The 14,549-nt window shown below is 38.1% G+C and overlaps 1 protein-coding gene across 1 annotated transcript in view; it reads left to right on the top strand.

The window, feature by feature from the left end:
* LOC142143197 (dynein axonemal heavy chain 5-like) overlaps positions 1 to 14,549 on the top strand; it is a 188,890-nt gene that overhangs the window by 53,285 nt on the left and 121,056 nt on the right. The window contains 9 exon segments of the mRNA XM_075200908.1: positions 1,756 to 1,868; positions 2,623 to 2,722; positions 3,044 to 3,157; positions 4,436 to 4,567; positions 5,279 to 5,388; positions 7,382 to 7,478; positions 8,065 to 8,322; positions 8,970 to 9,062; positions 13,840 to 14,039. Of these exon segments, the coding sequence (XP_075057009.1) occupies positions 1,756 to 1,868; positions 2,623 to 2,722; positions 3,044 to 3,157; positions 4,436 to 4,567; positions 5,279 to 5,388; positions 7,382 to 7,478; positions 8,065 to 8,322; positions 8,970 to 9,062; positions 13,840 to 14,039 (1,217 nt within the window).

A 14,549-nucleotide genomic window follows, 5' to 3' on the forward strand; every position in this document is an offset into this window, starting at 1 on the left:
TTTACAAAGTCAACCAATAACACTTGGACCCTGTCTGTCTTTAACATACTTGATGGGATCTCAATGACGAATTGTCTGTACCATGTTTGGAGGAGGTATTGTGGCCCCGGTATCAAATTGGGTACCGGGGCCACCCCACTACGCAGTCCAGATACTTGTTTGGTGGAATTCTGACACGTGGAGGGTGTATTTATTTTATTGTGGCCCCGGTATCAAATTGGGTACCGGGTCCATCCCACTACGCAGTCCAGATACTTGTTTGGTGGAATTCTGACACGTGGAGGGTGTATTTATTTTATTGTGGCCCCGGTATCAAATTGGGTACCGGGGCCACCCCACTACGCAGTCCAGATACTTGTTTGGTGGAATTCTGACACGTGGAGGGTTTTTTAATTATATTGTGGCCTCGGTACCAAATTGTGTACCGGGGCCACCACACTACGCAGTCAAGATAGATAGATGCGTATCATAGATAAAGTACATTCAGTGGTGTGGGGCAAATTGAAAAATATTCAAAATGCACTGACATTATCAAAAACAAGAGGTTGTCACACGCTAAAACTCCAACATGTATATGATGGAGAGGATGGAGGAGCAGCCGTATGTGTAGTGTAATGCAGACCTGTTGAAGGTTTTTTATATATTTTATTGTGGTGCCCAGTGCCCACTCCTCTACGCAGTCCAGGTACATTTATTGGTGCGAATCAAACAAGTTGATGGTTTTCTTATTATATATATTGTGGTGACCCACTCCTCTACGCAGTCCAGGTACATTTATTGGTGCGATTCATAAAAGTTCAGGGTTTTTAATATATTGTGGTGACCCACTCCTCTACGCAGTCCAGGTACATTTATTGGTGCGAATCAAACAAGTTGATGGTTTTCTTATTATATATATTGTGGTGACCCACTCCTCTACGCAGTCCAGGTACATTTATTGGTGCGATTCATAAAAGTTCAGGGTTTTTAATATATATTGTGGTGACCCACTCCTCTACGCAGTCCAGGTACATTTATTGGTGCGAATCATAAAAGTTCAGGGTTTTTAATATATATTGTGGTGACCCACTCCTCTACGCAGTCCAGGTACATTTATTGGTGCGAATCATAAAAGTTCAGGGTTTTTAATATATATTGTGGTGACCCACTCCTCTACGCAGTCCAGAAAGATACCTTGTTGCAACGTTTTGGACTAATAACTATATTGTGAGGTGTTCAGAATACACTGTAAATTAGTGGAAATGCTTGTTATTGAATGTTATTGAGGTTAATAATAGCCTAGGAGTGAAAATAAGCCCAAAAACTTGATTTTTAAACTTTTTATGTTTTTTTCAAAAAAAATCCGAATCCAAAACCTTAAATCCGAACCGAGACCTTTCGTCAAGTGTTTTGCGAGACAAATCCGAACCCCAAAAATAACGAAAATCCGGATCCAAAACACAAAACACGAGACCTCAAAAGTCGCCGGTGCACATCCCTAATTGTCATACATGAATTCAACAGGAAATAACAATCAGTCATTAGATATACTACATATTCATCACAAATATGATCTGGCAAATCATAATTTGGTTATAGGTTTGCACATTCCTGATTTGGAGAGCACAGTCTCTGATGGACTGGTAATGGAAATTTTATACTATGCTTATAATCATACTTATCATTGGTTGTAAAATAAACTGATACAGAAAGCCATAACTGCCATGAAATGCTGAATTTTACAACTGATGCACATATTTTGATCATTGCTCACAGAGTTTTGTAATAGAGGTGATCCAGTTTCGAAATCAATTCGATACTCAAGGTCCGGCAGCTCCTGGTGTGAAGCCAGAGGAAGCTGTAGCTCGACTGCATGATTTCAATGAGAAGTAAGTATTGATTATGTCCATTCAGATATTTTAAGGCTGAATGATACTATTGAGCATGGTATTTAAATCCTTATTATAGAATCTGTCTAGTGAGAAAAAGAAAATCAAAATCATTAAAAATAAGTGAATGTCACAAAGGTGGCAGCAAATACTCAATAAAATGTAGCTGTCCCTGTTATGCTACATTAGAGCCAGAAAAAAATGTTAAGGATAAAAACATTTGTGTTTGTTCCTGCACCCTTTCCCAGCACTTTACAAATCACAGAGGAAGATGTTGGGACTGTGACAGGTCTTGTGACTGTGACAGGGGGCTATGGAATTCGCCATGATGCCACATTTGAACACCTCCTATCTCCCTAAGAGGCCACGCTATAACCCATGGGTGGTATGGGAAGTCGATGGGAGAAGAAGAGAGGCTTGGGCACAACACTCAATTATATCTACAACATATTATACATATATTAAAATCCAATAAACTGGCAAAGTAGCCACTTACTTTGTGGTAGGAAAAGCTATAAAATGGGACTGGGAAGAAATGTGTGTATTGTGGGGGTGGGGGGTGAGTTTGGAGATCATAATAAGCTGACACTTGTGATTTAAACCAGGTCTGTTAGAGTCATTATGTAAAAGTCAGAGCTTCCAAATTCTGACTCATCTCATTTTCTCTGTAAATCTTTGCTTCAATATTATTGTATGCATGCATTCATTTTAACAATGTTGTCATGTATAACCACATAGACTTTATTTTTTTCAGATACCAGATATATAATGCTAAGAGGAACACACTAAACTCAGTGCAAAAACTTTTCAATATTGTTCCAAAGACATTCCAGGAGTTGGATAGAACTAGAAAGGTATAGTAAAAGTATAGATATAAAATCAACCCACGCTGCAATAATGATTGTTTACTAACCAGTTCTTTAAAATTGTATGCATTTAGATGTATTTGGTTTTGGATTTCTTATAACTCCTTTATAATTAGATATATTTAAATGCCTTGTTGTTTGCAGAATTGAAAATGAAAATACATATTATTCAATATAAACACAGTTATAATGTTTCATAAGACTAAAATAGTGTAATAAATCAAAATGTTAAACACATTCTCAAACAAATAACTTTCATAACCAAATCTAGAATGACAGATATTTTTACACATTTTACACATTTTCTAGGACCTGCAGCTACTTGGCACTCTTTACGTCCTGTTCCAGAAGTTTATTGACTTTGACCAGAAATTCCGTAACACACTATGGGCAGAAGTAGACCTTACAATAAGTAATAAGGAGGTATGATTATGTTTTGGTGTTTTGTATTGTTATTACTGCATTTCATCCTCAATGTACAATTCCAAACCTAGAGATAGCTCTGTGTTTTCGGAAGATAAAAAGGATATCTTTATTATTAATATTATTATTTTTAAATACAGGATCCATAAAAGTAAAGATATGGGTAGATAGATAATTACATGGCCCAATGTGGTAGAAGATTGTGTGCATACAGACCATACATATAACATGTTATATTTTCCCTTTTATCATGTCACTACGCTACAGGTTATGAAGAAATAGTAATAGATTCTAGGTGTGATTCTTTCACTTTAAACTGAGGCACAAACTACTAATTATCAGGAGTCTCTATTAGAGACACCTATAGGGGTCTTTTATAGTGATTTCCCGGGACTCTTCCTTATTGTCTCCTCAGGAGATGTCCTGAAATAGGAACCTACAAACATATGAAGTGGACTTGTTACAGACTCTGATTTTAAGAATCTTAATAGTTAGCATGTTAACATACTTTCCATAAAAAGGATACAATTTTTCTCTAAAAAAGGACTGGACTAAATAATGTGTCAATTCGTATTTATGGCAACTAGGATTAATATTGTTGCAACATATTATGAATATCCTTTATTTATAAGGCATACACATTACGCAGCTCTGTACATTGTGGGTATCATAATAAAAACAACATATAATGACATGAAACAGAGGATAAGGTGCCCTTGTCATAATGAGTTTATTATCTAAAAGATATAGTATACAGAATAATAATTTGAGTTGTTGGTGGGGAAATTATATATGGCTTTTATAAGACAGAAACATTATCAGCCACCAATATTAAAGCAGCTCCTCTCTACCACATTCAAAATAAATGGTTAATGCTACGGTGGTGTTTCAAAAGCTATCCTGACCAATACTAAAGTGGGTGATGTGGGAATGTTTGGCAGGTTTACCTCTGCAACGGATCATTGTGAAATAATGGACCAATAATGGACTATGGCTACATCTCCCGCTTAGAGACCTGTCTGGGTCTACATGTTTTCTCTCCTCAGTCCATACACCTTTGTTATCCTATTTGTTTTCTTCGCCTTTCCTTAGCTGTATTACATGGTAAATCAACAAACATTGAAAGTAAAAACGCAGATTTTTTTTCCATTTAAGCAAACTAAAATTTTTTGGAAGCTAAATTGCAAAATTAATGTATTTTACCCACACTTACTTGGAACCTAATTTGTATGTTTCTCTTCCCCTTTACTATATTCTTTTCGCCTGCTCTCTCTGAAGATTGAACAATATTGGTCTGAGTGCCAGATTTGGAATGATAAACTAAAGTACTGGGATGCATACAATGAAATGGCTCGAAAGATCAAATTCTACGAAGACATCTTTCCTCTTCTACATGAATTGAAGTCTAAGGTATCATACTTCATAAACGTCATGTATTTAAACTTCTATGGAGCTTTTAAATGTGTAGTCCAAGCATGCACCATTGATACCTGTAAACTTCACCTCTAGCACTGTGTGATTCTGATTTTCCCAATTATTTTCAATTTACAATAACCTAGTGGAATTTGTTAATTGATGTTAAAATGCATTTTCCTTTTCACAATACTTATGTACCTATTATTTAAACTCTTGAACGCAATTTAGTAGAATATTAGTAAAAGGTTCCTACAATGATTGTAACTTATTTAGGACCTAAAAGAAATAAGAAAGATTTCATTGTCTGAACAAACGTCAGGTCATATGGGTGTCCCAGTTTTTCCATTTTAAAAAAAGGATGATTAAGACAGAAGTGCAAGTGTCATTGCACATATTATAAAGAGGCCTGTCTCCCATATACGGGAGTGCTTGGTCCTGCAATACTTTTTATATCAACAACCAAGGTTTGTATTTTGTTTGTATACATACTAATACTTTGCATTAGTATGTAGATGACAACTGTAATTTGTGCTATATACATTGAGCTTAAAGAGAGATAGTGTCTGTGATCACAATGGATTTTACTAGAGATGGTGATAATAGTATAATAAATTGTATAATAAATGTACTAAAACAACACATTTGCATATAGCATTCTTTTTCTTAAACTATTAATATTATAAGAACTTATCTTTATTTGTATAGGAAATCCGGAACCGTCATTGGCTGCAAGTTATGTCTGTTACTGGAAGCTCATTTCCCCTTGAAGCTAACATCTTTAAAGTGTCCCAACTTCTCGATATCGGACTCTTAAAGTATGTTAAACACTAAATTAGTAGTCTACACCATTATTCATCTCTCAGGAACTCCCAATAAATGAAGTGTTTAGGATTTTCAGACGTCATCTTCTTTGGATATCCACAAATATGCAGCTGGAAAGATTGTCTGCATTATGTGCCCTTTCAATTCTCTTTCCTGTTAGCACATTTATTTTAAATCCAGTGCTTTTTACCTTGTTTTGTTATAGACCACAGCTTTAGATACAATTGAAGATAGATAAATAATTTAAGCAAAATGATACATTGCCTTTTATCACCTAGTTAGGTATGTTGGGCCATGGTGTGTTGAAAATAAATATTTTATCAACGATCACAAGAAAAGTTTAAAATACTACAAACAGAGAAGTAAACATCACAAACAGTTACTGATAAATACCATAAATAATATTTGTGTTACACTTTGTGTTCAATATATTGAGTAATACCCCATTCAAGTTAAAGACACATGTGAGAGGGGGAAACATGTTTAACAAGGGCACTCTGTAATAGTCATTTTATTAAAACATACCTTTTATTATTGTATTTTTAAAATATAGTGTTCCTCAAAATAAGCCTAAATATAGTAGGCAGCGAAATAAAAAGAGAAAAGTAATGAAAATTTTAAAATAAAGATGTTAATATACTGGCAAAATATGCCAAGCCTTGTTGTGTTGTTTTTTATAAGAGGATAAATTCCATTAATTAACAATTCTCACGTTATATAAATACCGCAATTAACCGAATATGTCAATGTATGGAGTTGAATTACTTATTGGCAAGGTTTCTATTCATCACTCTTGCCATTAATTATAATATACGGTTACATGTATCAAGATTTATTCTTCAGTAATTTTCATACATATTGACATTGATAACATAATTATATGTCCATTGCTGGCGATTAGTCCATGAAATTAAAATAAATTATTTAGTGTAGTGACTAGTAGATTATCGTTTACTTGATTATTATTCACATTAATCTAGTGTCACTCACATATTAAAGCCACTACAAACTGTTATCATAGGTTTATACTGCATTCTCAGAAACGCTATAGCCTGGGTAAGTCTAAATTCCTCTTTTATCAGGTGTCATAAAACCTGTACCAAGTATTATCAGGTATATGATCAGCGTAACAGGATAATATGATCTAAATCCCTTTGATAATAATCCCCTGGCTAATAGGATTCTCAACCCAATACATTCCCATTATAACGGGATTAATACCCCTTTGATAATTGGAGCTGTGATATCTCTAAACATATAGCTCAGTACATCCCTATTACGGCGGGATTACTGTCCCTTCGGTAATTGGATTAGTGATATTTCATAGCAGATTGTAATAGCGTGAGGTATCTAAACAGCACAGCGAGGCGAACGCTGACGCGCGTTTCGCTACTCGCTTTAACTTAGGCAAGCTTAGGCATGCTTAGTTGCACAGAAAACAAGCTGATTGGCTGTCTGCCAATTCTATTGTCTATTCTATTAATCCAATTGTCTACCTTTCAATGACATCACCATTTTTCAGCCAATGAAAACTGCTCTGGTGATGACGCCCACAAATTGCCAGGGCACAGACTTGTGCAGTATGAATTGGGTCAACCTGGGAAATTCCTGGGTCCGAGGTGCAGTATGAATGGTGTTTCTGAGCTGGGACGCTCCGAGCCCCGTCAAAAACCCGGCTTGAAAAACCCGGGATATTGCCGGGGCGGCAGTATGAAAGCGGTATAAATGGTGATTTGAATAACAGGAGGAATATAAGTCATATTGTTGGTTTATATTTGTAATCTGTTAAATGTTGACACAGCGGGTTATATTATCTAATACAGTGTCCACATAATGAATGTCTTTCTGGAATGGAAAAGTTGATCTTATATTCAGAATTTCCCATTATTCCACTAAATTAAACAGAATGTTGAAATTATGAAGCCCTTATGTGTTGCTTTACCTGCCTTGCCGTGACTATTTATATATATTATCTGTTTTATATAGGTTTCAGGACCAGTTAATCTCCATAGCAAAAGCAGCAAAGAAGGAAATGGATCTAGAGATTAAGATGAGAAAGGTTGAAGAAGAATGGAGCGAGCAGGTACTTTGTGAATGTGTAAATACATATGGTGGTAGAATGATTCCAGTCCACGTCACACCACTTAACAATGACATATAGTGATAGTGTGCTGCAATATACCACTTTAGGCATATTTCCCCAGGACTATGGCTAGTTACTCTTCAAACCAGTAGGTATATAACACTTCATTGGTTAACCTTTTACTAGAAACCTTGAGATTCATTTTGCACTATTATCAACCTATGTTACATAAAGCTGATATGATTCAGGGCCGTTCCTGGATATTGCCAATAATACGAAGAGAAAACTACACAGAACCTGCACTGTGCAAAACAAGTCATCTATTTTCTAATTGTAATTTCCAGCATACTCAGACGGATCCTTGTGTTAGCCATAGCAGCTTCTCATATAGTTGGCCTGCTCTCGCCTCCACTTTTCTATATATTACCCTCTGTTTATTTTTGCAAACTCACTTCTTAGGTAAAACTATTATCCATTACCTTGTTATTATCACTTTTAGAACGTACTCCCAGGCAGTTCTAATGTATAGGCCTTTAGCAATCTAGTGTGTACAAATACATTTTTTGTCATATTGTGAAATGTACAGGTGCTGAGCTTTAAGCCTTACAAAAGCAAGGCATTGTTGGTGAAGGAGGATTCTTTTATGTTACTGGAAGAGCTAGAAGATGCCCAAGTGCTTCTTGCACAGATGCTAAGCTCCAGGGAAATTGAACCTCTAAGAGAGGAAGCGACAACCTGGGCAGAGAAGCTGAAACGCGTGGGTAATGTGTTGGAGCTATGGATTGAAGTACAGGAGCTCTGGCAGCATCTGGAAGAGGTCTATAATAATCCCACTATCATCCAGGTAATATATGCATTTTTTTCAATATGCCTAAGTATAAAGGGCTGTTTTACCAGATGGCGCTGCAAGGAGGAAGTGTGTAAAGATGTGTCTGCAACAGGGATGTAAAATGTTTCTCCCTCTGATGAGCTGGGTGGATTGGGGCTTTCTGTTCTCCATTTGGGCACGGGCTGGAAAGTACCACATTCTGTGCCCAAAGGCAGAAATTAAGTTTCATGTTGCTGGGAAACATATTTACATAGGTTCAATGGGAGGAGATTGCACTTTTAAGGTTTAGCAGGTAGCAGAAGAGTCTTTTTACACCTGATTTTTACATGTCCTTTGAAGTGGCAAAAATTAAGTATTGGCCAGTACTTTCAATGAGACATCTGATGCACCATCCAGGTGCACTCGATACGGAGCTGCACACTTTTATGTGCACAAATAGCAATTTTATAAAAACATTTCAATATACAAATGTCATACATGAAACAAAAGTTGTGGTGCCCCTTACGCTCATGATTAAGTTAAAACATATATAAAGCTGAAATGAGCAGCGTTTAGAATGAAAATAAAAACCCAAAAACATACTTTGACTACTTAGAATAATTTTACTGCATAAAAATAATTATTTGTACTGTTGCTTGCATTTTTCTTTTAATTCCAATCAGGAACTACCTCGAGATGCAAGGAGATTTGCAAAAGTTAACAGACGGTGGACATTGATGATGGTCTCTGCATATAAGACGAAAAACGTCCTGCAGGTAAATAGAAAAAGCATTCCACTAAAGAAAATCATAGAAATGCTTCTTTGTATTGGTATATATTCGGTAGCGGATTTGATATCACCACAAATTGATTTTAAATGTAGAAACCAAGTAAATAAAAAATGGGAAATACTTTATAAAGAGCAAGTGGCCGCTATTAGTTTAACGAGCCATTAAGCCCTATAATCATTATTTGAAGCAATATTTCAATATAATGCATCAAAACCTTGAAATTGCATCTAAAAAATTTAAGAATGTCCAACAATAAGTTTAAAACTGTACAATTTCCATGTGATTAGTGTAGTAAACTTAAATTTCTAACTGCGCTTCTACTCTTGTATCTGTGGTGGGGCAGGGTTAATGAGATTGTACACCTCTGTGAAACACTAGTTAGGTAGGCATACATCCGGCCTGGGCCACCACCATTACTGTAACGCAAGCGTGGACCTCACACCACTGACAACCAGCGGAGGAGGGACCTGTTAGCAGTGCAACTCAATTCACGCCAGGTGTATTACAGAAGCTGCGGCAGGATGTGTGTAGTAATTATAGCTACTAAATGGATCAATCGTTTCTCCTGTCCATTCAGGAGCAACATTCACTAATTATCTCTTTATGGTGGGAGACCTCAATTACATGGGTTACCTAAGTGTATGTGCAGAGCTGGATTAAGGCTTCGGGGGGCCCGGGGCACTTAAGACAGGGGGCCCCTAAGATCTAAAATTAAGGGCATAGTGACACATCCTACATTACATCACTTACAGCCCACAGTATGACACTTACAGCTCTCCCAGAGGGTTCGCTTAGGTTGTCTACATAAGAAAAATCATTGCTTCCACAAACTAAAATACTGTACATTAAAACAATCATCAAAACACCACATTAAAATTAAGGATGAGCGGACTCGGATTCCTGGAATCCGAGCCCCCCCGAACAATGCGGATCCGAGTCAGATCCGAGCACTGTCCGGGTATTCCCGCCAATTCCGAAACTTAAAACGAGGCTCTGAGTCATAATCCCGCTGTCGGATCTCGCGATACTTTGAACCTTTAAATTCCCCGCTTGCCGCCGCCATCTTCACTCGGGCATTGATCAGGGAAGATGGAGGGTGTGTTAGGTGGTCCTCTGTCCTGCTATTTCTCGTGCTGTGCTGTGCTGTGCTCTGTCCTGCTGAGTCCAGTGGTGCTTTTGTCCTGTGCTTTGTTGTGCTAAGTGCATATTTATTTTAAAAGTATTAAAAATTCTTCCAATAAAAAGAAAAAAAAAAGAAAAATTCTGCAAAAATCCTTTTAAAAAAATATTAAAAAAAAAAATCAAAAAAGTCATTGCTGAGTCCAGTGGTGCATCAGTCCAGTGCTCTGTCCTTGCTGAGTCCAGTGGTGCATCAGTCCAGTGTTCTGTCCTTGCTGAGTCCAGTGGTGCATCAGTCCAGTGCTCTGTCCTTGCTGAGTCCAGTGGTGCATCAGTCCAGTGCTCTGTCCTTGCTGAGTCCAGTGGTGCATCAGTCCAGAAACTGAGGGAAATAATCTCTCAGTGGCTTAACCCACTTAGACTCTCCTGGGGATTTGTGGTGTCAGACAACGCCAGTAACATTGTGCGGGCATTACATATGTGCAATTTCCTTTGTGGCTCCATTATCCCAATTAAAAGGATTTTTACCTGTTGGTGTAATGATGTTATAAACACTACACTTGAAAGCTTGAGCCTTTAAATGAAAAAGTCACTCTTCATTGCACGAAGATTTGCAACAGGGACAGTTTTTTTTGTTCACAAAGTCAACAAATAACACTTCAACGCTGTCTGTCTTTGACATACTTTATGGGATCTCAAAAATGAATGCTCTGTACCATGGTCGTCAAAAACAAGAGGTAGTGACGCGCTCGAACTACACCCTCTATATGCTGCAGAGGATGTAGGAGCAGCCATATGTGCAGTGGAATTCAGACCAGTTGAGGGTGATATATTGTGGGCCCCTTACCAAATTGGGTACCGGGGCCACTCCACTACGCAGTCCAGTTAGCTGTGCAGTGGAATTCAGACCAGTTGAGGGTTTTATATTGTGGCCCTGGTACCAAATTGGGTACCGGGGCCACTCCACTACGCAGTCCACATAGATGCGTATCAGATATTAAACTACATTCACTGTTGCTGCTGTACCCAAAAATAGGTACTGCAATTCCAAACTACGTTCACTGTTGCTGCTGTACCAAAAAATAGGTACTGCAATTCCAAACTACGTTCACTGTTGCTGCTGTACCAAAAAATAGGTACTGCTATTTCAAAATACGTTCACTGTTGCTGCTGTACCAAAAAATCAAATATTGAACCTAAAATCAATATTGTGAGGTGTTCCGAATAGACTGGAAATTAGTGGAAATGATTGTTATTGAATGTTATTGAGTTTAATAATAGCGTAGGAGTGAAAAATAAACAAAAAACTTGATTTTAACCCTTTTTATGCTTTTTTAAAAATAAATCAGAACCCAAAACCCTAAATCAGAACCAAAACCTTTCGTCAGGTGTTTTGGCAAAACAAATCAGAACCCAAAACCCTAAAAGTGGCCGGTGCACACCCTTAATTAAAATGGGTATTGACACCACATATTAAAACTAGCAATGATATCACACATTAAAAATACCATTGATAATGTACACTAAAACTAGCAATGATACCGCACGCTAAAACTAGCAATGATACCGCAAATTAAAATACCATTGATAATGCATCATTGGGCATGGCCAGGCCACCCTCCTACAGACAAAAAACCTGCATTGTTGTGTACACCATTGAACGGTCACCAAAAATTGGGATTGTCCCACTAGAATAACAATATTTCACAGACTTTGCTGCTCTCTCCTACCTGTTCTTCTCACTTTCACCACCTGTGCTGCAGGTTTCTTTAGTTGCTGCTTGTCTGGATCCTGGAATGTTAGGGGCCCTATTTGAAAAAAAAAAATGGGTACATTTTGAAAATTACAGCCACCCCCAGCGTTAAATCAGTACCACCCATGATTAATAATTAGGCCTTCCTCCATCCCCAACATTAAAATAACAGCTTCATTCTTCTCTTCTCTTCTGTCTTCTTGTTTCTTTCCTGGTCCTCTCCGCGCTGCTCCTCACTGAATGACAGGCGTGACTTGATGACGTCACGCCTGTCATTCAGTGTTAACAGTGCAGAGAGGAGGGAGGAGGAGGGACACCAGCGCCGCGGGGAGGTGAGTATATATTTTTTTATTTTTTCTTTCTTTTACTACCCTGCTCCCCCCACCAATGAAGGGAGCCCTGAACACGCCAGCCCGCAAGCCCCCCTTTCCCCCAGGCGCCACCGCCGGGGGGGGGCCTCCATTGAAAAAAGAATAAAAAAAAAACATCAGAGGTTAGGAGCGTGGTGGCGGGGGGCCCTCGGGGAGAGGGGGGCCCAGGGCACATGCCCCCTGTGCCCCCCCTTAATCCGGCTATGTGTATGTGTGTGTCAGGGGGGGAAGGAGGCATAGGCAAATCGAGGGGGGGTTCCTAGTGCCTGGAAACCCCCCTCCAAGCCTGGGGCACTGTATAATTGAGGGGGCTGTGTGCACCTAACAGTAGTGCACGCAGCATTACCCATGTATATTATGGAGATAGGAAGAGTTGGTGGGCAGCCAAGCACTGTCTAACATTATAGCCACGCCCCCATGCATGCTGGTCATGCCCACTGACAGCGTGGTGTGGAAACCCCCCCCTCTGCAAATCCTGCGTTTGCCCCTGGGAGGGGGGACTAGCTAAGGCTGTGCAAATGTTTACAGTCCCTTAAAATTAACTGTGGGATGGAAATAACCTGGGGAACCGAATTCCATTTAGGACGAGCTAAATTGTGCAGAATGCTGCTAATGAATAGGAGGAGGGGATGCTTAGGGTGATGGAAGCTGCACATTTATAGGCTTCAATGATGTAAATTCCACCCTGGTGGTTGGGTGAGATGTGTGTATGAATACAGTTTGAACATAATCATGAAGTGCTCCCACTTACAATAATCGTAAGTGTTTTTCCACGGAAATGGACTAAATTTCTAATGCAACATGAAGGAAATTTACTAAACATCACTGTTTTTGATGCTTTTCAAATCGCCGCACATCACTAGCGATTTTCATCCCCAAACTGCAGAATTTACCATCCTGTGGTTTGGAGGGTGAAACCCCTAACCACTGGCGACGTATGGCGGTTTCAAATCCCCTAAATTGCATGCAGTTTAGCCCATAACACTTCCAGTTTAGGGAAAACAATTTAATAAAACCAGATACTTTTTCTGGGCCCCTTGTTGGAGGATTAGCCGGTACTGAGTAGTACTGGGAAGATGTTTTTTTTTTTGGTGTTTTTTCACACGTTCTGACAGGCATGAACACTCAAACATCATAAAGTTTGAGCTATCTTGCCTCTCACAGACACTTCTTTTTTCCTTATTTCCGGTGGTTTGGTAAGCTGCAGCGTTATACCTTTTATGCTATGTATTCTTACTACGCAAAAAAAAAAATAGGAACAGCGGTTTCTGAGCAGTATGGCCTTTACTGTATCTGACGGTTTTCAAGAAGCTTAGAAAATTGCTGAAGAGCTGGCACAACTTAGTATCGCTTGATAAATTATCACCTATAAAATGTGGACTTAACCTGACAAATTTAATTTGTCTAAATTTAAATGTTTTCCTGAAAATCTCTTTTTAGATCTGTACTATATTTTTAATGGATTTTCTATGATTATCTAGAAATTCCAATAGTTCTTTAAAACTTTTTTTTCAAATAGTGCTGCTGCACAGGAGATGTTCCCAAAGAGGTTCTTCTGAGACATTTCTACCAGGAGCTGGAGACCTGTTCCTGTGCTTTATATTCTTACCTTGGCAGAATGAGACAGACGTTTTCCCGCTTCTACTTCCTGTCAGATTCGGCACTTCTGTCTGTGCTCAGCTGCCCCCGTGATATCAAATACCTTCAACATCATTTGAGGTACCATATGTGTTGCTTGAGATAATATTTTTTTTTAAGCGTGCAATGCAGATCCATAAGAAATACTGTCTTGTGTTAGCCATTGTAATATAATGTCCATTTTCTTCTCAAAATCATTATGTTTATTCTGTTTTTTAATTATAATTGTTTTTGGTTTTGTTTTATAAATATATTTAAAATGTTATAGTAACTCTTCTAGTTGCTTACAGTTGTAGTTCTCCTTAACAGGCCTATGTATCATTCTGCAGCGATAAGGATGGCTTTCTATTGCTTATCACAATGATATTTATTCAATTATCATTGCAATTTATTAATAGAATATCACCAATATGGCTAGGCGCAGTAAGGCTTAATTTACCTAATCCAGTCTCGGTGGAAGATATGTGACCAGGCTAGTTGATTTGTGCATGTAAAGTAGAACAGAACGATAGAAAAGAATAGATAGAAAAAAAAAAAAAGATGAAAAAAATATATAAAAATATATATATAAAAAAAATGAATGGTTAATAA

This window comes from Mixophyes fleayi, chromosome 3 (genome assembly GCF_038048845.1).
Source record: "Mixophyes fleayi isolate aMixFle1 chromosome 3, aMixFle1.hap1, whole genome shotgun sequence".
NCBI lineage: Eukaryota > Metazoa > Chordata > Amphibia > Anura > Limnodynastidae > Mixophyes > Mixophyes fleayi.